Source organism: Rattus rattus, chromosome 9 (genome assembly GCF_011064425.1).
Source record: "Rattus rattus isolate New Zealand chromosome 9, Rrattus_CSIRO_v1, whole genome shotgun sequence".
Taxonomy (NCBI): Eukaryota; Metazoa; Chordata; class Mammalia; order Rodentia; family Muridae; genus Rattus; species Rattus rattus.
The window spans coordinates 61,379,579-61,402,565 of NC_046162.1; the positions used below are offsets into that span (position 1 = coordinate 61,379,579).

Sequence of the window (22,987 nt, forward strand, 5' to 3'; positions counted from 1 at the left end):
TCAAGAGTGACCTCCAAATGCTCTGGACAGCAAGAAGGGCAAGTAGCATGCCCCTTCTCAGAGGTGGGAGAGCCAGGGAGGATCAGAGAGATTAATTAATTTCTCTAAGGCCCCAAAGCTGGCAAGTAGAGCTACAGTGAAAACCTAGGTTTTGTGACTCAATTTTTTTTTCTTTTTTCTTCCGTTTTTGTTTGTTTGTTTTGTTTCTCAAGACAGTTTCTCTGTGTAGCCTTGGCTGTCCTGGAGCTCACCCTGTAGACCAGGCTGACATCAAACTCGTGGATCTCTATCCGCTTGCCTCTGCCTCCCAAGGGCTGGGATTAAAGTTGTGCACCACCACAGCCCCCAAAATAAGTTTTTCTCATTGGGCATGATAATGCCTACCTGTGTTGTAGTGCCAGCCACTCAGGCCAAGGCAGAAAGGGTCCCCTGATCCCCTATCAGCCTGGGAAACATATAGAGAAGTCATCTCAAAAACAAACAAACAAAACATAATATTCTTTCTGGTTCTCTCTTAAAGTGGAGGGAGAATCAAGTATGAGTCCTGAATATGAGCAAACATTGGAAAGTTTTCCAGGACCATGAGTTCCACGAGAATGGGAATGAGGTCCGTTCTGTGCCTCCAGGCCCCAGGCCTAGAACCATGGGGTGAACACTGGTGTCTAGCTGACAGAAATGACATTTCCTTTCCTACTGCCATGCTCTCTCTCTCTCTCTCTCTCTCTCTCTCTCTCTCTCTCTCTCTCTCTCTCTCTCTCTCTCTCTCTCTCTCCTCCCCCCTTGCCCAGAGTTGGGACAGGGAGATGTGGAAGGCAGTAGCCAGAAGCAGGCATGGAGTTTGCAGCCTAAATCCCCATCCCAGGGTCTCCCAAGCTGAGATTTACTCCTTCACCATCCCTGGAAAGGAGAACAGGGTGACCCACCACTCTTTCTCCCCTTGCCTTCCTGGGCATGTGATAAAACCCTAATTCCCTAGTTGCCGTGACAACAGGAAGCAGTGGCTTTCAGCAAGGGTGGGGGAGTAGGGGAAGCAGCTGGCAGTGCCCACTTTAAGACTAAATGCCTTTTGCATCCCTCCCCTGCTCCCCTTCCCCAGAAAGAGAGCCACAGGACCACTCCATCCATCCTTCCAGCCTCTCCCCTCTCCAAGAGGATCAACTACTGGTTTTAATAATAAATTCTCACTTCTCTCTTCTCTGTCTCTCTGTGTGTCTCTGCCTCTCTGTCTCTGCCTCTGTCTCTTTCTGTTTCTGTCTGTGTCTCTGTTCGTTCTCTCTCTCTCTCTCTCTCTCTTTTCGCTCGCTCTCTCTCTCTCTCTCTCTCTCTCTCTCTCTCTCTCTCTCTCTCTCTCTCTCTCTCTCTCTCCCCCCAGACCTAATATAATGACAGCTCTGGAAACCAAATGACAAAGGTGAGGGGAACGGTTCCCTTTCCTCCTGGATCTTTTGCAGAAGAATCGAACTTGCAAAGAGGGACTCTTTTCATGCTAGCACTACCGGTTAGGAGAAATGGCCAGGTTCCACTGTGCCAGCCGGTGTCCCCTCTGCCAACTCCCCTGTTCTTATTCCTAGAGAGCGGGGGCAGCTTCTCAGGCCCTGGGCCACGCTCCCTACTAGAGGTGCTTGCTGTGGGTTCCTCTTTTTCTGGAGCAGGGAAAACGGGGAAGAGCCGGGAAGGATCCTGTAAGAAACCCTAGGCCCAGGAGTCCTGCCCAGTGAGCCTGGGTTTGCTCCCTGAGGAGTTGGTTCCCACGGCTCGCTCTGCCCCACCCCCACCCAAGCCTCTGAGAGGGAGGGGCCGCCTGTGCCCACAGGAGAACGGCAGTGCCAGGCAAGCTAGCCTGGTTCTGTGCCAAGGTCCCCAGGCCCAGTCATCACGGAACCGGCACCGCGGCGTCCAAAAGCCTTAACCTAAAGCTCTCCCACTCCCACCTCCACAGGCACATCCGCCACCAAGCTATCCAACCCCCATACCCCGGGTGTGTAGGTGAAGCCCGCCAGCTTCAAAGGGAGAGGTTTCCTCCAACCTCCCACCCGCCTCCCTCCATCGGTGCAGACTCTGAGAGGTGTGAAAGAGGAACGCCTAACAAAGGCACTTTGGAGCCGGACAGGGTTATGAGGAGGACTGTACAGAACTGAGAGCCAGAGGATGGGGTCTAGGGAGCCGGCGGACGTGCCCGCACTCACAATCAGACTGCCCCCGCCCCTCCAAGTCAGCCCTAACCCGCTGGGCGCTAGGACCTAGGAAGGAGGGGGCGTGTTGCGAGCCGTCAAAGAAGGCTCTTTGCTTGCGCGCCCGCCGAGACTAGGGGGATGAGGTCACTGAATGATTTCCCCCCCACACACACCCCTAGGTCTTCATTCCCCACTATCCCTTTAGTTGACCTAACTTTCTGACCCTGGCTCCTCTCTTCTGGTACCGACTCCCTCTGGAAGCCCTAAGCCCTAAACCCTGGCTCCGAGACCCTGCAACCTCTGGTACTCTAGGTTAGCAGAACGCATCTCTCCAGGACCCTCTCTCAGGAAACACTGAAATGTTGGCCTCTTGGGGTGCAGGGTGCCAAGGGACCCAGCACAATCTCAGTCTAGCTCCCCCGGGGCCGGAAACGCCAGCAGCACGGCTCTTACGTAATGCCGGGATCCAAAGTCGCCCCCCCACCCGGCGCCCAAACCCAACACAGACCCTGGAGAGGCCGCGCAAATACCTGTGCTCCGCTCAGCTCAGCATCTCTGTGTCCGGTGTCCCTCTGGAGCCCTCATCCCTAGCATGGGAACCAGCATCCCTGGGATGAGAGGTTCGGTTCCCCCCACCGGCATCACACAGAGAGCCGAGTGCTGCAGCTGGAGAGGGAGGGGGGTGACTTGGGGAAGGGGCCCCGGAGTTTGGACCTGGAGAACAGAATCCCCAAGTGCGGTGCTAGGTCGAAAAGGAGGCAAGGGTTCTGAGGTGGGTGCTGGCCCACGGGCCTGAGGATACCTACCTGCGTTTTGGGGAGCCCCTAGCTTGGGGCGATTGCGCGCAGCCGGGCGCTCCGCGGTTATTGCTTGTCAATCGCTAGCCGAGCTCTTAAAGCGGCAAGGCCTCCTAGGAGCGAAGGGGCGGAGACAGAAAGGAGAGGGCTGGGACAAGGAAGGGACGCGGCAACCTACGGTCCACTGTAAAGTAATCTCCCAGCAGCAGGCAGGTGGGCGGGGAGGTGGTGGTTAACAGGCACCGCAAGCCCACGACCCACCCCCCCGAATTCTGAGAAGGACCAACGTGGGTTACATGGTGCCTAGGAATTCTTTAAAAGGGCGATGATGTTTAATAAAAGAAAGGGGGGGCTGAGCCTGATGGGACCACCCCCTTAATGGGTCTGCTCCGTCCTGCATTCCAGCCTCATGCAAGCTTCGCCTGTCCTTTCCTAACACCGTTTGGAAAAGCAATGGAACTTTAGGACACTAACTCCCGTAGGGGCTCAGCCTCGGGGTAGCGTTATGCATTCAGACCGCACATACCTGCTTCCAAGAAAAACAGAAATTTTAAGAGAGAGAGACTGTTTTTTCATGAAAGGGACCGAGATCCTAATTTTAGTCTGGACGCAGGAAGTTGATCCTTGCCTCTGTCCATGGCATAAGGGCAGAAGAAACACTCTCTCCCTCCTAAATCCCATGTCAACAAGTAAGTAGTGGCGGTGGCTTCTGGCTCCGTTGGTGGGTAAAATGTGTAGGAGACCCTGGATTCTATGTCCGGCAGCAAAAACGAAGAAAGGAAAGGGTTAAGCCTGCTAGCCCGCCTTCCTCAGCCTCTGGCTCCTCCCAGACCTGCTAGTAAAAGATACTGCACAGCCTCAGACGATTGGTGGCTGCGGTGTGGAAAACAGCCTTCATTCAGTCTGTGCAAGCCGGGGCCTTCCCTGACTTGGGTGCTCCCCTAACCCCTCCACTGCTGCCCTATGGAATACGCGTTCCGTGGGGAAAGGGGCATTTATCTTTCTTGATAACTGGGCTCCTAAGATCAGGAATGTATTGCATCCTGGAAACTTGCTTGGAAACATCGAAAATGAATTAACTTGAAGACTCATCTCTAGATGTGGTACCAGCCGGCCCTGTTAGTAAAGGGTAGTAGTTGGGAATAGGCTAGGGAAAAGCCAGCAATGGGTCCAAACGCTAAAGGCCGGTAAGTAGCAGACCTCACTTATTCCTGAGAGAAGAGAAAGTTTTGTAGCGCCCCCACATGGTAGTGATTGGAACTACATGCTTCCGTCTGAGGAAAAAAGGTTTCCAAACTAGATCTTCCTAATTAAACTGAGGACAGGAGTCCTCCTTCCCACTGTCAAGACCCTCTCCGATCTTACCCAGTCACCTCTGCTTAGGGAATCTTTTTGCATTTAGTTGGGAGAGGGAGAGAAATCCTATTCCTCCCAAAACTATTAATTACTTCTCAAACAAGCAAATATTACTCCCCATAGCAATTCACAGCAAACTTAACCCATCCAGGATCCCAAGGACACGGTGGGGTTCGAGTTCTAATCCACCCAGTGTAGTCTGACTCACTATTGTTACGGTCTGACCCCCCCCCCACATAGGCACACGCGCCTTACATTTGACTGATAGATTCCTACAGTAATCCTGTGGGATTAGTGGATGGAAACGTTTATCGACAAAGACTACTATGCTCCCGTGTGTTCACAGGGAGGTACCAGTTTCCATGATACCAGAGTAGTCAAGGTACCTAACATCCTGGGGTGGAGGTTGGGGAGAGATGTGTCACGGGACTGAAGAAATGCTGTTCTAGTGATGTGGTTAAATGTCCCAACAAACTGTGCCCCAGAGGCACTTTGCTCAAAGCTGAGCACAACCCGTTCTGGAGTCTACTGAGCCTCTCCCTGGAGTTCTAGTGGCTGCACTGCCCCTGGGAAGAACGCTTTCTCCTGATGCTGGGTCTGTATTACATCCGTCTTTCTCAGAGGCCACCAGGGTGCAGGCAGGGGTTTCCTTCAAATACTTTTTTTTTTTCCTATGGTGGGGGTGTTCAGACCACAGCTTTGAGACTCAAGACAAAAAAAAGAGAAAAAACAAAAACAAAACAAAACCCTAAGCAGGTGTAAATTTCTAGACCACCCTTGGAGTGGTGCTACACTTCCCAGTGATGGCCAGCAGGACCCCGTCTATTCACTCACACTCACCACACACACACACACACACACACACACACACACACACACACACACACACACCTGCAACTGCCCCAGGCATGTTCTGGAAACCTTTTCTATGTACTATACCACTCTGGAAAAAGAAATTTGGAAACATCAGTGTAAAAAAAAAAGGAAACAAGAGGGCTGGAGAGATGGCTCAGCGGTTAAGAGTACTGGCTGCCCATCCAGAGGTCCTGAGTTCAATTCCCAGCACCTGTCTGTAACTGTAGTTCTATGGGATCTGCTGTCCTCTTCTGGTGGGCATAAGTGTGGTATGCAGATTTACATGCAGACAGAACATCCATATACATAAAACTTTAAAACTCTTTAAAAATAAATCATTGGTTGGGATTTAGCTCAGTGGTAGAGCGCTTGCCTAGGAAGCGCAAGGCCCTGGGTTGGGTCCCCAGCTCAAAAAAAAAAAAAAAAAAAAATTAAAAAAAAATAAAAATAAAAAATAAAAATAAATCATTAGAAAGGGGAAAGAGGTGGTTTTCTTATGAACCACTGTAGCTGAACCACTGGACTGACTTCTGTGTGTTTAGAAGCAATTCACAGAAACATAGAACTTGTGGCGTTATTTTGAAACTATAAAGATTCCAATGTGTTTCTCCATAGTGCAAAGAACTGCCCTGCACAGGCCTGCATGCACCCCTGCATGAGAAATATTATGTCCCCATCCCCAGTCTGAGCCTCAATACAGCAAACATCCCAACAGGTAGCTTTGTCTCGTGTTCGGACCCGTACCAAGCTATCTGGCCTCTTGCTTTCTTTTCAACCACAAGACAGAGCCTAAAGGCTGACCCACCATCCAAGGGTACCACATACCACCCTTCCCTGTACTCAGAATGCTCACCCAGAGGAAGACCCAGACTTGCTTGTGAAGTACCCCCCTTGCCCTTCCTTTCACCCCACCCCTGGACCAGCACCCACTATTCTGTCTCCTGGTTCCACACTCTTCCTTATCAGGGTTGGACGTTGTAACAACGGTTCTGTTGAAATCTTAGGCTAAAACGTGCGCGTGAGTGCTGAGCCCATTCATTGTGTGACCTAGCTGAGCCTCCGTTTCCCCATTTGTGCACAGGCACACGGAAAATGGACCTTAAATACAGGTCCCTTCTAGAAGTTTGGAAGGCTCTAGCTAGGTGCCAGGGGCACAAATGGGTGGTTCATCTCTTTCTCGGGCCAGCAGATGTGCCCTGACTGAGCCCTCGGGGTCCACCTAAGGACTTCTGAAGTGTGTGGTCTGAAGACCATGTCCTTGTCTTACCACCCACACCCCTTTGAGAGGAATCTTGCTTGACTCTATCTGCACCACCCACTTCCCTTCTCCCTTCAGTGCCCCGGCTTAAAGAAGCAAACTGGAAACAATTTGTACTCTTTCTTGCTAAAGTTTAGGGGCCTTGTCACAGCTTAATCTACTCCTGTATTCTCCTAGGCTCCATGGAGGCCCTTTTACTAGTTGATCCGAATCCTTTATTAATTGGCATCAGACACAGGGTTGGAAACAGTGTAGCGGTTCTATCCTTCCCTCAGAGATACTGTCTCACTAACTCAGGCTCAGATTGAACTCATAATCCTCCTGCCTCAGCCCCTCGAGCGCTGGGATTGCAGATGTGCAACACCACACCTGGCTAGTTAGCAATGCTTGGCAGTAGCTGGAAGGGTCGTCCAAAGGCTAGCACCTTCAGGTTTTCAAAACCACCAACATCCTTATCACAGGAAAATTGACCCATGACTCATGTAACAGGAGAGGCTGGGGAGCCAGAACTTCTAGTCCACTCATTTTTTTTTTATTAAAAAAAAAAAGTCAAGGGGTTGGGGATTTAGCTCAGTGGTAGAGCGCTTGCCTAGGAAGTGCAAGGCCCTGAGTTCGGTCCCCAGCTCCGGAAAAAAAAGAACCAAAAAAAAAAAAAAAAAAGGTCAAATTAAAAGACATTTTTTCAAAGACAAGAGGTAGCCTCTTAGCAAATATTTCTTGAAACATTAATTACTTTATTCTTTAAATACCTATTCCCAGTAGACCGTGGAGTTCTTTGAGGACAGTGGCAGTGTCACTGAGCTGTGACTCTGGTGCTCAGAGTGGAGCCTTCCATCAAAGCCAGTGCTCAGCAAACACAGGCGCAGAATCTCTGAGGACCGGTTCACCTGATTATTTTACAAAGTTCCCGGGAATGGGGGTTTAGATGAGTGCCTCCCAAAGGATGTGGATTAAAGGCTTCAGGGTGACAGTACTGGGAGGCATTAGGGCCTTCAGAGAATGGGTCTGCCCGAAAGTGAAAACCATAGGAAACAGAAACCTGTGCTTGGGTTAAGGATGCAGCTCAGTGTGCGTAAAGCCCTGGGTTCAGTCTTGACTCGGGTTGAGAATTATGTAGCAGCTGGACCAAGCAGCATATTCCCGTCATCCCAACACTCAGACACAGAAGGATTGAAGCAAACTCAAGGCCAGCCCAGGCTCCTGGGCTATCTAGGGAGATCTTGTCTCAAAGCAAAGCAAACTAATAATTAAGTAAAAGGGGAAAAAAAATTCAGGCACGGTGGTGCACACTGTGATCCCAGAACTAAGAAGGCAGAGGCAGGCAGACCTTTGGGACTTCAAAGCCAGCCTAGTCTACGTAATGAGTTGCAGGATAGCCAGGAGTATGTAGGTAAACTGGGGGAAAGGGGAGAAGGACTGAAGAGATTGCTCAGTAGTTAAGAACACTCTGATGTTCTGACAGACGACCCAAGTTCAGTTCCCAGCAGTCAAGTTCAATGATTCACAATTGCCTTTATTTATTTATTTATTTTTCTTTTCTTTTTTTCTGGAGCTGGGGCCCGAACCCAGGGCCTTGTGCTTGCTAGGCAAGTGCTCTACCACTGAGCTAAATCCCCAACCCCCCACAATTGCCTTTAACTCCAGCTCTAGGAGATTTAATGCTGTTTTCTGGTCCCTTCAAGCAACTATATTCATGTGCACATAGCTACACACACCACACACACCACACACACACACACACACACACACACACACACTTTAAAAATCAAAGTCAAAACTTTTTAATGCACACTTTTTTGTGCACACAAGAGGACCTAAGTTTCATCCCAAACACGAATATTAAAAAACAGATATGGTGGCACATGCTTGTAATCCCAGCTCTGGGGCCGGGGGTGGAAACCGAAGGATCCCTCGGGCTCACTGTGCAGACAGTCTAGCCAGTGCAAACCACCTTAGGCAAAGAAGAAACATTTCTTGATTGTCTCTGGGGCAATTTATAAAGGAGACACCTCAGGTTAGAGCCAAAACCCCTCCAGGGCGTCCTCTGCGCTTCTCTTCGCCCAGCTCCGGCACTGTCCCATAGCTAAGCATATCACACTGAGAAAAGCAAAGGAACTTGTCCATGGGCTGCAAGAGGCCAGGCCAAGCTTCATCCCCAGGTCTGTCCCGGCACCAAAGCCTGAATCTCACCTCCCAGAGCTAAATTCGAAAAGCTCCTGAGAAACAGCCAGGAGGGAGGAAGCATAAGAAAGAGCCAGGGTTAAAAGCCACGCAAGCCACGAGCCTGCTGAACAAGGGCAGCTGCTGAGTGGGGGACCGGAAGGTGATGGAGGGACAAACAGACACGTGACTGGATTGCTTCCGATAAGAGGCTGCCCTGATTTCTGCTTTGTACCCCTATACCCTTGGGTAGATCTCATAGTTTCTCTAAACTAGCATCCTTCCCCATAAAGAGTTGAGAAGGCCCAGCCACAGTGCTGAGCTACATGATCAGACCAACCTTGGCATCACTGTCAGGCTGGAAGGCGAAGGGGCTCCCTTTTACATCTGAGATTATGGGGTGGGGTGAGGGGCTCACTGGGACGTAAAGTCCCTTGACCAAGGTCACACAGCCAAGATCGAATTCCTACGGTTCCTTCCTGGGAGTCTGGTGGTCCCGGGGAAGCATGCCATGTTTCACAAGGTCTGGACAAGCAGCAGAGCGGAACAGATAGAGGAAGATGGCAGGCTCACACCGAGGTTCACAGCCTGATCCCCAGTGTGTGAGTGTACCACTTAAAGATTTACTTATTTTATGTGAATGCACTGTTGCTCTCCTCAGACACACCAGAAGAGGGCATCAGATCTCAGTCCAGATGGTTGTGAGCCACCATGTGGTGGCTGGGAATTGAACTCAGGACCTCTAGAAGAGCAGTCAATGCTCTTAACCACTGAGCCATCTCTCCAGTCCTACGTGCACCACTTAAGAGGCAAAGATTCCTCTTTCCACAGGGTTTATCGGGTCACTGCCAGAGGCTCTACATGGCTGGGACAGGCAATCCCACAGCTCCCCTAGTCCTAGATACCAGAGCAGACATACTAGGCCTCCACACTAACCCTGCAAGTGCAATCCTTAGCTCAGCAGGATGAGTGTGGTATCTCTCCTGCACTGGCCTCTGCTGACCCCAGGGAATAGCCCCCGGGGAAAGGCACCCCCACAATCCCAGAGACAACTCTTCCCCAGGATCTGTGTGTGATCTTGGAACAAAAAATTACCTGACCCCAGGAGCCTCACACCTCGGCCTCCCACTTCTCTGGGCTGCTGGAAAACACTGTGCCCTGGTCAAGACAGTTCGTTGGCCATGGGCTTCCACCCACACATTCTCTCTGTTCCCAATTCCTGGGCCATGACACAGGAACAGGAGAAAGCCGCGCTGGGCTGGGGCCTTAGAGGGACAGGGTCATGGATCCCTAGAAATATAAATGGCCTCTGATGTCCTGGCCAGAGACCTTTTGCTTTGCTGCTCTGCGCCTGCCCAGTACAATGGTAATGTCTAGTGGCTAAGTGTGGGATGAACCCCTGTCGCCTGTGCTCTTCAGGAACTTGGGGATGGAGGCTGACACCAAGGGCCTCTCCACATGCCCACTGAGGGCATGAAAAAAATGAAGCCATTCTAAAGCCAGGAGAGCTGCCATGGAGAGCTTCCTGCCCCTGCTTGAGGTGGTGCAGATGAGGGGGAAGAGGCTAAGAGAGACTTCAGGGGCTCATGGGTTCAAGGGAAGTGTCCTATCTGGGGTATCATAGTCTATGATATGGAGTGGGGTGTTCTGTGCTTAAATGGGAATGGAGGAATCGCCGGACTGGCTCTCCAGTGTGCAACTATGTTATTCATTCTAAGTGTTTCTAAGAGCCAGTTATGGATGGATCCGAGTGGTAGGCAATACCACGCCAAACAGAAAATCGGCAAAGAGCCCACCTGTGATGTGGTGGCAAGAGGTAGGGTTGGGAAGAGACTCAGACAATAACTACAAACATTTAGTATAGAATACGACAAGAAGTGGGCGTGGCGGGGCGTGGCAGAATAAGAGAAGGATGGGTGGCAGCTTTAAGCCTGGGTGTCAAGGTTAGACCCATTTAGAGTGTTGAGCTGAAGCTTGAAGCTAAGCTGGCCCTGCCGACATCTGGAGAACCAGGCTTCCAGGTAGACAGCAGCGTGTCTAGAGTATTTGAGAACCGAATAAAGAGTGTGGGGAAGACTGGAGAGGGGTGCACAAGGAATTTGCAGGGAAAAAAAAAAAATCTGTGAGGAACCTGACAGGAGACTCTAAATCATGCATCAGTTGCTCAGCGGGTGGTTCCTGTCCATTTTTATCTCCGTGCTTTGGGGATATCGCAGTGCTCGTATAGGCATGCCCTAATCTCCCTGGGAACCAGAATGTTCCTTGAGGCGCTGGAGGCAGCTACATCTCCTGGTCTTAGGTCTGCCACACTCCAGGCTTTCCCAGTAGATAAGTGTGTGGCTCCACAAATCTCAGTGCGAGCACAGCTAGGTCCCACCCCCACCCCCACCTCCCTTCTCGGGGTCACCTGACCATGCCGTCTGTCCCGCCCCCACCAGGCCGAGACTCTGCCCTGCGCGTGCGCACTGGCTCTAGGTTGCCTAGCGGTGCTCCTGGTGCCCCCCAATGGCGCCCTGGAGGACGAGGTCCACCTGCAGCCGATTCCTGAGCCCAGAGTGGCTAGTTGGTTTTCAGGCTTTGGCCAGATCAACAAGTACCTAGAGAAGCTCTTCGGCAACAGGTGGGGCTGATGGAGGAATGAGGGGGAGAAGTATCTGGCACCCCTACTTATTTCTCGGCCCCACGATCTCTGCAATGATATGTCCCCTAGTTTCAAGAAAGCCAAAAACCACAAGAAACCCTCAAACGCCACCAAATCTACCCCATCGAACACCACAGTACGTCCTCCCTTGAATGTCACGAACCCGATACAGAAGAATACCAGCAAATCTCCAACGCAGGAACTCCATGGACGCCTGTCATTAGTCTCCTCCCCTAGCTCCAGGTAGGCAAGGCCAGTGCAGCCAGCAGAGGCCTCCATCCACATCCTCCGGCAGGTGGGAAGAAGAGGAAAGACCTGGGGACTTGAAAGGGGTACACCAGGGCCAGGGGTGTTCCTTGACTCTCAGGCCTAGCCTGGATCTGGCTACCCACAGACCCCTCTAGACGATGAGCAGTTTTTTCTGTTCCTCTCTACCCATGCAGCATGAACAATAAGCAGCAATAGCAGGATTGACAAGGCAGCTCCGTGGGTAAGGGCACTTGCCAAGAAGCCTGTCGGCCAGAGTTCCATCCCTGATCTCATAAGACGGAAGACGGGACACATGTACCTTGGCTTGTGTGTTCACACACAAACACACAATAACAATAAAGGAATGGATAAATAAAATGTTAACAAGAATTTCTTTTGCTTCCGTGACTTCTGTGGGCACTGGCAGGAAGGGCCTGTCCTCCAGTGAAGAGGGGAACCTGTCATTCCTCTTGTAGGACAAATAGATCTTAGCCTAGGTTTTTCTCTGCAGCCTACTCACCCACCTTCCACCACCTCACCCCACATCGACGGCTTCCAGGGTGACTCAGAGAGAGAGAGAAGATGAAAGAATTGGTCCTAAAAACTTTAAACAGGGGTTTCAGCCTGACCTGCTCCATGCCAAGATTCACCAGAGAGCAGGACAGGTTGGAACATCAGTCTAACCTGTGAAAGTGGCAGAAAATCAAACACAGGGGAGTAGAGCATGGAGGGACTTCATCCCTCTGACCTCGGGTTAACAGATCCAGGGAAGTGGGGAGACCTGGTAGAGTCTGTTCCTGGTCTGGCCATCAAGGACACAGCACACACGCCTTCCTATCATCCAGCCATTAGACCCAGGTGCGTGTGGACCGGGTTTCTAGTTCCTGCCTCTGTGGGTGTTTAGTTTTCCCCATTAGAACCCATCTCAAGCTGACGAGATGGCTCTGGGATCAAGAACCCTGGCTGCTCTTCCAGAGAACCCAGAAATTCCAAGCACCTACACAGTGTCTTACAACCACCCGTAACTCTAGTTCCAGGAGACCTGAAACCCTCTTCTGGCCTCTGAAGGCACGAGGCGGACACGAGGCGGACACGTGGTGCACATTGGGTAGGCAGAACGCTCATACCTATACGATACAAATAGAAACCATCACCTAAGCTACCGGGGAAGGCTTTGGGACACCAGGCTCCAGTACTGGAATTCAAACCGTTCTGCTGCTGGAACCTCCTTACGTCCCCTAACTATCTGCACACCCCTTGGACTTAAGAACCAACTTGAGCCATGCTTTTGCAGGATAGTTGCATCTTGTACAAGGCTTTGGCCTTTTAGGGCAAATTCTGCCATCTGGTCATTCACATTCAACCTATGACAAGTCACTGTCACCAAGGCTAAATGCTGAGCCCAGCACCAACCCTACCAACCCTGGCCCTTCAGACCCTGTCTGTGGCAGAGATGGGAGAAGCCATTCAGGGAATGTCTAATGCCTTATCTTCCCCATGGCCATCTCTATCCACAAAAGCTCCCAGGAAGGGGAGTCACACACACACACACACACACACACACACACACACACACACACACACACACACACACACACACGGCATTTCCATCTACTCTGGATGCCTGCTCTGAGGAGATAGTCTACAGGGATTCCTAAGGTAGTACCTGGGTCTTCCCTCCCTGACCCAAGAACCAAAGATTGACACATGGAGGTGGTCAGAATGCTTGGCTTGGCTATCTCCTCCCTGGGGCGAGGGGGCACATTCCCCTACAGCAGTAGCTAAATTTCATTCTTAGTCCGTCCGGCAGTTCACTACCTCTCAGAACAGCCCATTCTCTCCAGAGTTCTAGAGAGCAGTTCTGAGACCATCCTACACAGCAGGCCATTAGCCGACCTCCCGCCAGCACTAATCCTCTGAGTTCTTGCCCCTGCCCCATTCTAAAAGCCACTTTAGTACAAATGACTCCTCTCCCCCTGCCCAGGTTATAGGAAGCAATCTTGAGGGTACATTTGGGAACAGGGCTGGCCTCAGGTTGAGGAGCTGGCTGGTTTAAGGGGTGCTAGGATGGGAAGATTAAGCTTAAAACTGGCATCACAGACCTTTGTGTAGGGGAATCTCCCTTCTCTCTAGAACACAACTTGCCCCTTCATGAAAGGGATGAGCTGAACCCCTACGTACACTCAGGATTATGGTAAACTGTTCTCCCCCCCTCAACCCCCGCCTCCCTGACTATCAGCTTTACCTGCTCCGGCCTCAGTGGGTGCACTCGTGCACGCATGCTCACACACACACACACACACAGAGAGAGAGAGAGAGAGAGAGAGAGAGAGAGAGAGAGAGAGAGAGAGAGAGAGAGGCTATAATTTTTTCTTTGCTTTATTTAGTTTGCAAGGGAGCAGGTTGTTGCAAGAGCTGGGCCTGTACCGTCCTACAGCCACAGGCAGAAGAGAGACAGGAGGGAGGCTACAAATCCACTGGGCTGAGATCCCTGTAAGGAAAGAAGAGACTGTGAGGAAGGACAGTCCTTGTTCCCTGAGACCTCGTTTCCCTTCCCCTCCTTTGGATCCCCTTTCCAGACCTGCCTTCAGCTCCGGGCAGCAGAGCAGGGCATCAAACCCACCAGAGGGCTGGTGCATGGCGGGAGCTGCCTTCCAGGGAGCCCAGCTGTGTCCTCATCTCTCTTCCCATACCTGGGGAAGCAAGATGGCTGGGATCAGAATCGTTCTCAGGTGTCAGCTCAGCTGGTTTGTATACACTTTCCTCTCTCTCTCTCTCTCTCTCTCTCTCTCTCTCTCTCTCTCTCTCTCTCTCTCTCACACACACACACACACACACATACACACACACACACACACACCCCACCCTACCTAGGCCTGGTCAGTGTGTTGATGTATCTGCGGAGCTGGGTTTCGTATTGAGCCATCTGTTCAGGCGTAGCATAGTCCCCCGGGTACATTGGCTCCAGTGGGACTCCCCAGGCACCCTGCAGGGGCTGTAGCAGCAGAGCCACCCAAGTGGATAGGAGAAACAGGGAGAGGCAGTAGTATGCGACGGCCATCTAAGGAGCAAGGAATCGTGGAAGCAGAACACGGCCCGTCAGCAGACCCTCCTGAGTCCATGACCTACCTGCCCAGACACCACCCACCACACATTTTCTTCAAGCCAAGCCTGGAGACAAGGGCAGACACAGGAGCCACCAGCATTCCCGAGAAAACAAGGACATCTCCATATACACACCCATCAGGGATCAAGCCAGAGGACCCGTGCCTTGTCAACATAGAAAAACATAGCAGAGGAACTGGATATGGGGACTGGATACACAGGACTTGGGACGTTGAGGGCTCTGAGGATGTGGGATTGGCTAGTGCTGGTGGGAACCACAGGGTAGGGGACACAGAATTAACTTGTAAAACAAAGGGACAGAAGTCTATGACATTGTGGGTCCTGCTTCCTGGTTTGCCCAGATGCAGAGAGAGGCCCAAGAAGGACCTTAGGCCCCTTGAGGGCTCCAGTCCTACAGAGCACCAATTCCGATCCTCCATCACCAGCCTCAACCCACGGAGTCCCCAGAGGCAGGACAAGAGCTCACTTACCCTGTGTCCTGAGCGAGTGGGTATTGGACCCAGACACCTACCTTCTGCTGGGCTGATCTCCCTGCTCCTGGCTGTGCCCCTTTATAGTCCTCAGCACCCCCAGTGTCCCCGCCTCCTGTCAGCCTTCCTCACTGCCAGCCTTCAACCCCCCTTTTGCTCTCTCCCTGGTATCTGAAACACGGCGGGCACGGCGGCCAGAAACAGGAAGGCACCAGGCCAGTGTTCTAAGTGCCAGAGGAGCACAGAGTAAACAAATAGATCATGACAAAGGTGTCCTGTGGGGTCCATCCCAAGCTTTGGACACCAGAACAGCCTTGATTCATAATTGACAGGGTCCTGACATGGTGACCCAAAGATTCTAGTCGCTGGTCTCAATACACCCTCCCGAGAGACAACCCCAGTCGCCAATGGGATTTCCTCAGGGTGTGACTTGAAGCTGAAGGGTCGGGTTTTACCCCTAGCATGAAGGATGGAAGTCAGGCCTTCAATCCAGTGTACAGCTAGATCAAGGAAGGGACAGAGAAGGTGTCTCAGACCCCCAAGCCACTTGGAAGGGAGTGGAGAAATCCATTTGTCCCGTGCATAGAATGCCAACTGAGTTCCTGTGGGCCAGAGTTCAGAGGACACAGGGTTCACAGGGAAAGGGACAATTTCTGGAAGCTGCTTCCTTTCCCACCACAGTGCTAAGTCCCAGGGGAGTACTAAAAACCAGCATCACTTATAAGCTTCGAGTTGCCCCCAAAAATCTCCACGCTGACATCCTATTTGACAGAAAAAAAAAGAGGGGGAGGCTCACGGAGGAGGGAAGCTTCTCCAAGGCGCTCAGTCAGCCTTCAGTTTCTCCCCTGAGAGATTCTTCTGGTGCCAGTGCGCACCAGGAGAAACCACAGCCCTTTTCGTGTTCAGTGCCCTTTTCCCAGACACTTTTCTTGCTTTTCTCAAGCCAAGAGCAGTCACTGGCTCTGTTTATTTTGACGCCTGTGAAGGGAGCAAGGTCTTCTCTCTCCTGAGGTTCTGCTCTCAGGACCGGAACAAGAAGCATCACTGTGGGTCCTGGGAACGCGGGAGGTTTTGAGAGGAGAGAAGGTGACAGCAGGCATCTGTGAGGTTAGAGGTCAGATAGGCCTAGCCTCAATTGCAGTTCGCACCACTGCTCGTCTGTCCCGGGAGCATAATCCAATTAGAGCTTCTGGGGTGTAAAGTGGGATCATTGCACGCACTCCCCAGACAGGGAGAATCAAGTAAGCCTGTTCTCTCGGCTCTCATTGATGGTAGCAAGAAGAGCATCAACCGCTCAAAGTAAGTAGAGTTCATTTCTTAGCGAGCCTGCCCTCTTCTCAGGGCTTGGGTCCCTCCCCCGCAAAACCCCCCCACAGCCCCCCACAACACACACACAACTCCCCACCCCCACCCCACCCCCGCCCCGTCCCCGGCTATGCAAAACCAGTGGCTAGTTCCGATTCGAGCCTCCGCTCTGGCCCGGAGGGCCACGGCTGCCACCAGAGGGCGCCTGGCCCTCAACGCCGGATTTAAAGATCGAGTTTCCAGGGGCTCTGAGTCTCGTAGGGTCTGTTCTGGCCTCTGCTGCAGGTGAAGGAGCCTCACCAAACAGACTGTATCCGGAAACCGAGTCTGGTGTGGAAACTATTTACAGTTTGTCACACAAGTCCCAAAGAAATCACAACCGTTCCTTAAATGTCAACCAAATAGATTATTGAGATAACAGATTCCAGGGTCCTTGCAGGGGAAGTAGTGACAATCCAGGAGGAAGTAGTGCCTGTGTCCTCTAACTATTACGGTCACCTCTGGAGCACAGAGATAGCTCCTCTGGCCTTGGTGGGTTCCTGCCGTGCTTGCGTGGAGCTTTGAGGAAGGCACACGTGCTCACCTGCAGACAGACTGACCAAGATGCTAGTGGCCCCTTTCTAGCCACGTGCTCTTTGGACAAGGAAGGTGGCTACCGGCCAGTGTGATAATGAGGTTAGGAGGACAGCCCAGAAACATGAGGGTGAATAAAGTAGGTGAAGGAACGAAGTACAGAGGCCCCACATACAACCTACAGGACAGGCGTTTGACCTGTCCTCCTGTCCTCCATCAATATCCTATACCGTTTTCCTGGCCCTCTTACCTCAGCCTCTGCTGCTCTCAGAGCACAGGCCAAGAAGGAGTCATTTGCAGCACACGGTTTTGTTTGATTTTGTTTAGTAGTGTGTGTGGTGTTGGGGGTGGTGGGTATGTGAGGGGCGTGGGGTGTGGATATAGGTACATGCATGTGTGTAAGTGTGTATACATATAGGTGTGCGTATGTGAGGGTTTGTGTATATGTGGGTGCATGCATGTTTACACAGCTCAGGTGGTGTTCCTCAAACACCATCCACCTTGTTTTCTGAGCCAGGGTCTCTCAGCTGGGACCTGGGACTCACACCGAGGCTGAACGGACCAGCCAGTGAGCTCCAGGAATCCAGCCATCTCCACTGCTCCTATGCTGGGATGACACTCAGGTGCCACCATGACTACCTTCCTGCATGAGTGCCGTGGATTGGCCCGGGGTCTTCACACTGGTGGGAAGTACTTTAACCACCTGAGCTATCTCTTAGGCCCTCTGCTTTGAAGTTTTTGAGGTGCACGTCACTATGCAACCCAAGATAGCCTTGAAAATTGTGGTCCTCCTGCCTCAATTGGGCCCAACTTGCACATATGTCTTAGGGACATCAGAAGGAGATGAGGAAGAGGGGGTTCTTCAAAGAGCTCAAGGCAAAGGAGGCAGCTCAGGCAGCCATTTATCTATCTATCTATCTATCTATCTATCTATCTATCTATCTATCTATCTATCTACCTATCTATCTATTTAAAAGACGAAGTCACTAAAACAGGGAAGAAGCAGGTTATGGTATAGCCGTCCTTCACCTAGGACTATATTTCAAATCCTTCCTCAAAAGATCCCTCACAGGTATCCCCTTGGGTTGGCAAGAAGCTCAGCAGGACCTGAGTTCAATCCCCAAAAACCCACACCAGAAGGAAAGAACCAACTTCTAAAAGTTGACTTTGAGTAGCATGTTACACACGTGTGTGTTCACACACGTGCACACACACACATACACACAACCAAATCAGTGTCATAGTACTACCATGTGTGTGAGGCACATAACTAATGATCGAACACTTAAAGAAGAGCTGTTTGAGCCAGGGATGGTGGGTGACATCTTTAATTCCAGCAGAGGAAGGCAGAGGCAGGTGGATCTCTGCTGGTTCGAGGCCAGCCTGGTCTACCAGTGAGTTCCGGGGCAGTCAGAGCTAGAGTTCTGTCTCAAAACAAAACTGATATTTGAGACTCACTGCCTGACACTGCAGCTTGACGACTTGAGTTGGGTCCCTCGGGACCCGGGTAAAGGTTGAAGAGGGAAATGACTGCCCCAAAGTTGTCCTCTCGACTCCACAAGCTGTGACCTTCACATCTTACACAATAAAAACCAATACAGTTTTTAAGAACGTTTTGCAAAGGTAATCATTGTTACTGTCATATCTTGTCATTGTTATTATCATATCTAAGTTCCTTCCTGACTTCTGTATTGATTAAGTTGATCAGCCCCAGATAACACACCTGCTCAAAATGCCCCAGAGTAAACCAGCAGTGAGGTCACCTCACTAAGTTAACTAGATAGGACACTTTACACAAACTGTCTGTGGCTGTGTATGTTTCTCCAGGTCTCTCCTGCATTAGCTTCAGTCTGGCCCCACAGACTGAAGGAGACAGGGGACACAGACACCAGCATCCAGACACACAGTCCTTACTACTCAACCGTATAAGCGGTCACTGCAAGCTTGGAGCAGTAGAAGAACACAGGACTAGAAAGGGGGGTCTCGGGTAACTGGGATGCTGGAGGGAAAGGTAACAGAGAGACTAACTCCACCAAAGGGGAGCCAGGAATAACTTCTAGACAGTGACCATAACGAAAGAGAAACTTACGCAAGCAAGCACTGGGGGACCCAGAATCCATGCAATGTATGACATATGTTGGGCTTTGGGGTTGCTTCTTCATCCTCTCCCTGTGAAGTTGAAGGGCAGCCCCAGAAGGTAGACATGGGGTCTCATGATCCCCTATACAGAAAGTGTTATACCAGAGGCCACTCTCCTTCCAGGGCTAGCAGACTGTAAGGAGTCCTCCTTGTCTCTCCCATCCACACAGTGATACCACCCAGCCTTCCTGGATGACACCATTTCTGTGGATCTGTAGACTTGACTTCGACATGGTACCTCCTCCCTCATTCCCCAGCCTCCCCACTGGGCAGGTCCTGCTCAACAAAGGATGGAGAACATATGCCCCTCTTCCAGCACCACCCCCTCCAAAACCTAGGAAAACAAGACACAGAGTAATGGGTAGGTTTCACAGTGAACAGGGAAGTAGCCAGAGAGTGCTGGGTGGCCAGAGAGGGCAGAAAATTCCAATTAATGGGCCTCCTGCAGTAAGAGAGATCCAGGGACTCGGGTTAGACTACAGTTTAAAGACCCACAACATTTTAGACCTCAGGGTTTAATGGGGAGAGAGAGAGGAGTTGGAGGATGTCCCCCAGGCCTTCCTACCAGAAAGGCACAGTTAGTCATAGCTGGGGAGCCATTCAGCAATACAGGGACGTCCCACTGTTGCTGAGAGAATGGAGACCTCCACACTCCCGCTGTTCCTCCTGCTCAAGGACCAAGGGAAGTGACTTATCCGCCTCTTCACCCAGTGCACCCATATTGCCTCTCCAAGGTCTCTTCCTAGGGGTCTCATCCTAGATACTATTCTCCTGCTCTCCGTGGCTGCTTAGGGCGACTTCCCAGGGAGTGGTGCCCAACCTTCTCCCAGAAACTCTCATGGACCGTAAACGCCTCTCCATCCCGATGATCCTTTCTGCCCACCCTCCCCACCCCGTTCAGAATCCACTGCACCCACTCTCTTAGGCTCCCTTCCCCCAGAGTGCCTTCCCATGTCCTTTGGGACCTCCCCCTAACCCCCAACGACTGAGATGAGCTGTCTTTGCTGAACTCCCCATACCACACCCTCTCCTTGATTTGTTTGTTTGTTTGTTTGTTTGTTTGTTTCTTAACCACCTATCTTTCCTGGGGCTCCAGTCAGTCCCCTTACACACCACTGACGCCATCTCCACAAAAGTGAAAGGGACAGATATATAAACACACGGGTATTTTGTGCGAAATTTGCTTTTTATTTGGGGACGGGGTCATGAACACACACACAACCCTCCAGCCTGGGTGTCCGAGACACGAAGTCCCCTCTTCTTAAATCAAACATGCAAGTGAAGTCGGTGTAGTTAGCACATCTCACGGGAGGCCTTGGGGGTCTTCACCACTGGTCCACATCTTCTGGCCTGCAGGAGGGAAAGGAAGTGAATTGAATGTGAGGGCATGGTTGTAAGTGATGGAGCCAGGCCACACTCCAGGGCATGCATGTGGAGGGGTGATATCTACCGAGACCTGAAGGGGAGATTCTCGCTGTCGTCTGTGAAGAGCAGTTTGGAAAACAGAGCTGCGGGGACTTCTCTTTTCCCATACCTGGGGGCGGGACCACAAAGGGGCGTGGTCAGGCCTCCAGGTGGCGCTGGGTGGGGGAGGGAGCAACCCGCGAGGCTGGGGTCCACCCGCCTGCCCTCTCCCACGCTCACCGCTGCCGGGTGACCAGGTTGAGGTAGTGGCGCAGGGAGGCATAGTAGCGGCTCAGCTCCTCCGGGGAGGCATCCTCGCCCGGAGCCTCTGGTTTAGCGGGGTAAGCGTCCACCAGCGCTCCCAGGCAGGCGAGCAGGACTAGCAGCACTGCGACCATAACGGGCCAAGGCCTGCGTACCGCCACCATCTAGGAGGAGAGCATTGGTGGGTGGGCCATCCTGAGCCTCGATCCTCCACAGCGGGAGGCTGCGGTTGTCGTCGTGTCCACATCTCAGTGATCTGTTTGTTCCAACCACAGGACTCATCTAGTCTTCTCCCGCCTTGCACCATCTCTGTCCTCAGTTTCCCCGTCTGTCAGACAGCCATAAGTCTCCCCACTCCCGCTGATACCCAAAGAGGTAGATAAGGGGAAGAAAGCTCCGATGACACCCGAATTCCCCACGGCTTCTCCATCTCACCTCAGATAGACCCTGCCCACCCAGCTCGCAACCACTCAGTCTCAGTTTCCAGCGACCTGACCTCGGTTTCCCCACAAAACATCACAATACCAAACCATTCCTGACCCCGAGTCATTCACTCACAGCAGCTACAGCTCCTGAAGCGAGATGAGCAGGAGGAGATGAAAGGCAGGAGAAGCTCGAGGGCTGGACAGCTACGGATCCCTGCGGCCTCTGCTCAGAGCTTCCCCGCGGGGCTTATATCCCACTTGGAAAGGGAGGGGGGAGTCCAGAGGAGGGGAGCCAGCGGGGGAGGGCTTGTCTCCTCCCTCCCTCCTTCCCTCCTTCCCTCCACCCCTGGCAAGCGCTGACTTTACATCCAGCCTGAACGTGCTGTCTCTCCACCTCAGCAGGAGCCAAAGGGGCATTCCCATCTTCGGACTCGGGGTCCTTCTGGAAGGATGCCTTGCCTGAATCCGGTGCTCACACTACAGCTGCCACAAGGAACTGAATCTAGAGTTTGGATCTAGACTAAACGGGGCAAAACCAGGAATGACATCCCATCTTCCTCAGGCCATTCATAGAAGGGGATGGAGAAGGGGGAACGCAGTTCCCTCAGCCTGTGCGACCTGTGTTAGCTCCTTTCAGGAAACAACCCTGTGTGCTTCTGTTTGGTGAAGGTCCCAGGACTGACTGGACCTGTAGGGGAAGTCTTTTTTCTGCTGAAGGCAGGGATAGGAGCATGTGTCCTCGCCTCCCAACCTGGTTATGATGTTGTGAGGATGAGGCCTCATTGGACTGACATCTCCTTGTGTCCTTTCTCCATTGAAAGAGAGATGGGGGAGGTAAGAGGCTAGTTCCAGTCACAGACACTGTTTCATCAGCTGCTTGTGTATTTAAGCCTAGAACAGACAGACCCAGGACCAGCCAGCTATGCAGCCCTGACAGAGTGTCCCCCCAAGTCAGAACCCCTTCTCCGACCAAGACACCTTCAGGACATAGGTGTCTTTTGCAGCTAAGTGATACCAAGGTGACCCAGTGCACAGCACTGTTTAAGCCCGCCACAGACGTCTCTGGACTTTGGGGTCCATGAGGGAAGGTCTGCAGAAGAGAGGCAACCCTCTTCTATTATTATTATTATTATTATTATTATTATTATTATTATTATTATTATTAAACATTTATTTTATGCTGCATAATACATTGATTCCTGCACAATATTCCAACTATCCCACCTTACTAGAGAGAAAACTGAAGTTCTGAGGGGTCATCCATGGCTCGAACAGGATGAGGGCAGACAAACCTGGGGAATGGCCTTCTCAGTGCTGACAGTGGACAAGCGTGGCACCCCAACGCTCAGGAGTTACACAAGGGAGCAGGAATGGACACTGTCTGGAGCCATAGCCTACTCTGATTGGCTGAGAGGGGGAAGGACCCCAGACCATGAGCCCCATGGGGAAAGAGCCCCATCAGACCCACCTGCTTGATCAAGAAGAGAGAGCCATAGGGAAATACTCTGTAAAAACCCCTTTTATGTCCCTCTCCCGGCCCTGCCAGAGCCACTTCTAGCCCATGAAAGCAGGAAGAACTATCTTGCCCAGGCTCCTAGGTCTGGGCCAGTCCTTCCACTTTCCAGGACAGATGGCCGTGGATGCTATATTTAGAACTCACCTGAGGTGGAGCTTCCAGGGCTTCTTCAATGGCCTTTTTTATGGGTTCAATCACCTGTACTCTCCGGAAATGGATCCTTATCAGTCAGCCAGGTTCCACGGGGTCCCCCTGTAACAGAAGAAGTACCAGGG

General features: G+C 51.8%; 2 protein-coding genes across 3 annotated transcripts; both read right to left on the reverse strand.

Moving 5' to 3' along the window:
- Positions 1 to 13,852: 13,852 nt before the first annotated feature.
- Positions 13,853 to 15,136, reverse strand: Ppy (pancreatic polypeptide). Its single transcript, XM_032913817.1, has 4 exons — positions 15,087 to 15,136; positions 14,361 to 14,551; positions 14,072 to 14,183; positions 13,853 to 13,981 (listed from the first exon to the last, which is right to left on the reverse strand). The coding sequence occupies exons 2-3, from the start codon at positions 14,549 to 14,551 to the stop codon at positions 14,078 to 14,080; spliced, it is 297 nt and encodes a 98-aa protein (XP_032769708.1). The 5' UTR covers positions 15,087 to 15,136; the 3' UTR covers positions 13,853 to 13,981; positions 14,072 to 14,077.
- A 5,134-nt stretch (positions 15,137 to 20,270) lies between these two features.
- On the reverse strand, positions 20,271 to 21,431 carry Pyy (peptide YY). 2 transcript variants are annotated; one of them, XM_032913278.1, is made up of 4 exons: positions 21,330 to 21,431; positions 20,748 to 20,935; positions 20,554 to 20,637; positions 20,271 to 20,453 (listed from the first exon to the last, which is right to left on the reverse strand). In XM_032913278.1, exons 2-4 carry the CDS (start codon positions 20,933 to 20,935, stop codon positions 20,429 to 20,431), a joined length of 297 nt encoding a protein of 98 aa, XP_032769169.1. In that variant the 5' UTR covers positions 21,330 to 21,431; the 3' UTR covers positions 20,271 to 20,428. The 2 variants fall into 2 exon arrangements, with proteins under 2 accessions (XP_032769169.1, XP_032769170.1); XM_032913279.1 differs by having other exon boundaries at positions 20,314 to 20,453; positions 20,560 to 20,637.
- Between the last annotated feature and the right edge of the window lie 1,556 nt (positions 21,432 to 22,987).

Bases quoted from the DNA above. Each gene is read 5' to 3' on its own strand.
- Pyy (XM_032913278.1), bottom strand. From the start codon at position 20,935: ATGGTGGCGGTACGCAGGCCTTGGCCCGTTATGGTCGCAGTGCTGCTA. The intron at 20,638-20,747 runs GTGAGCGTGGGA...TCCCGCCCCCAG, and splicing joins AACCTGGTCACCCGGCAGCG to GTATGGGAAAAGAGAAGTCC. The intron at 20,454-20,553 runs GTAGATATCACC...TCCCTCCTGCAG, and splicing joins AATCTCCCCTTCAGGTCTCG to GCCAGAAGATGTGGACCAGT.
- Ppy (XM_032913817.1), bottom strand. From the start codon at position 14,551: ATGGCCGTCGCATACTACTGCCTCTCCCTGTTTCTCCTATCCACTTGG. The intron at 14,184-14,360 runs GTAGGGTGGGGT...TTGCTTCCCCAG, and splicing joins AACACACTGACCAGGCCTAG to GTATGGGAAGAGAGATGAGG.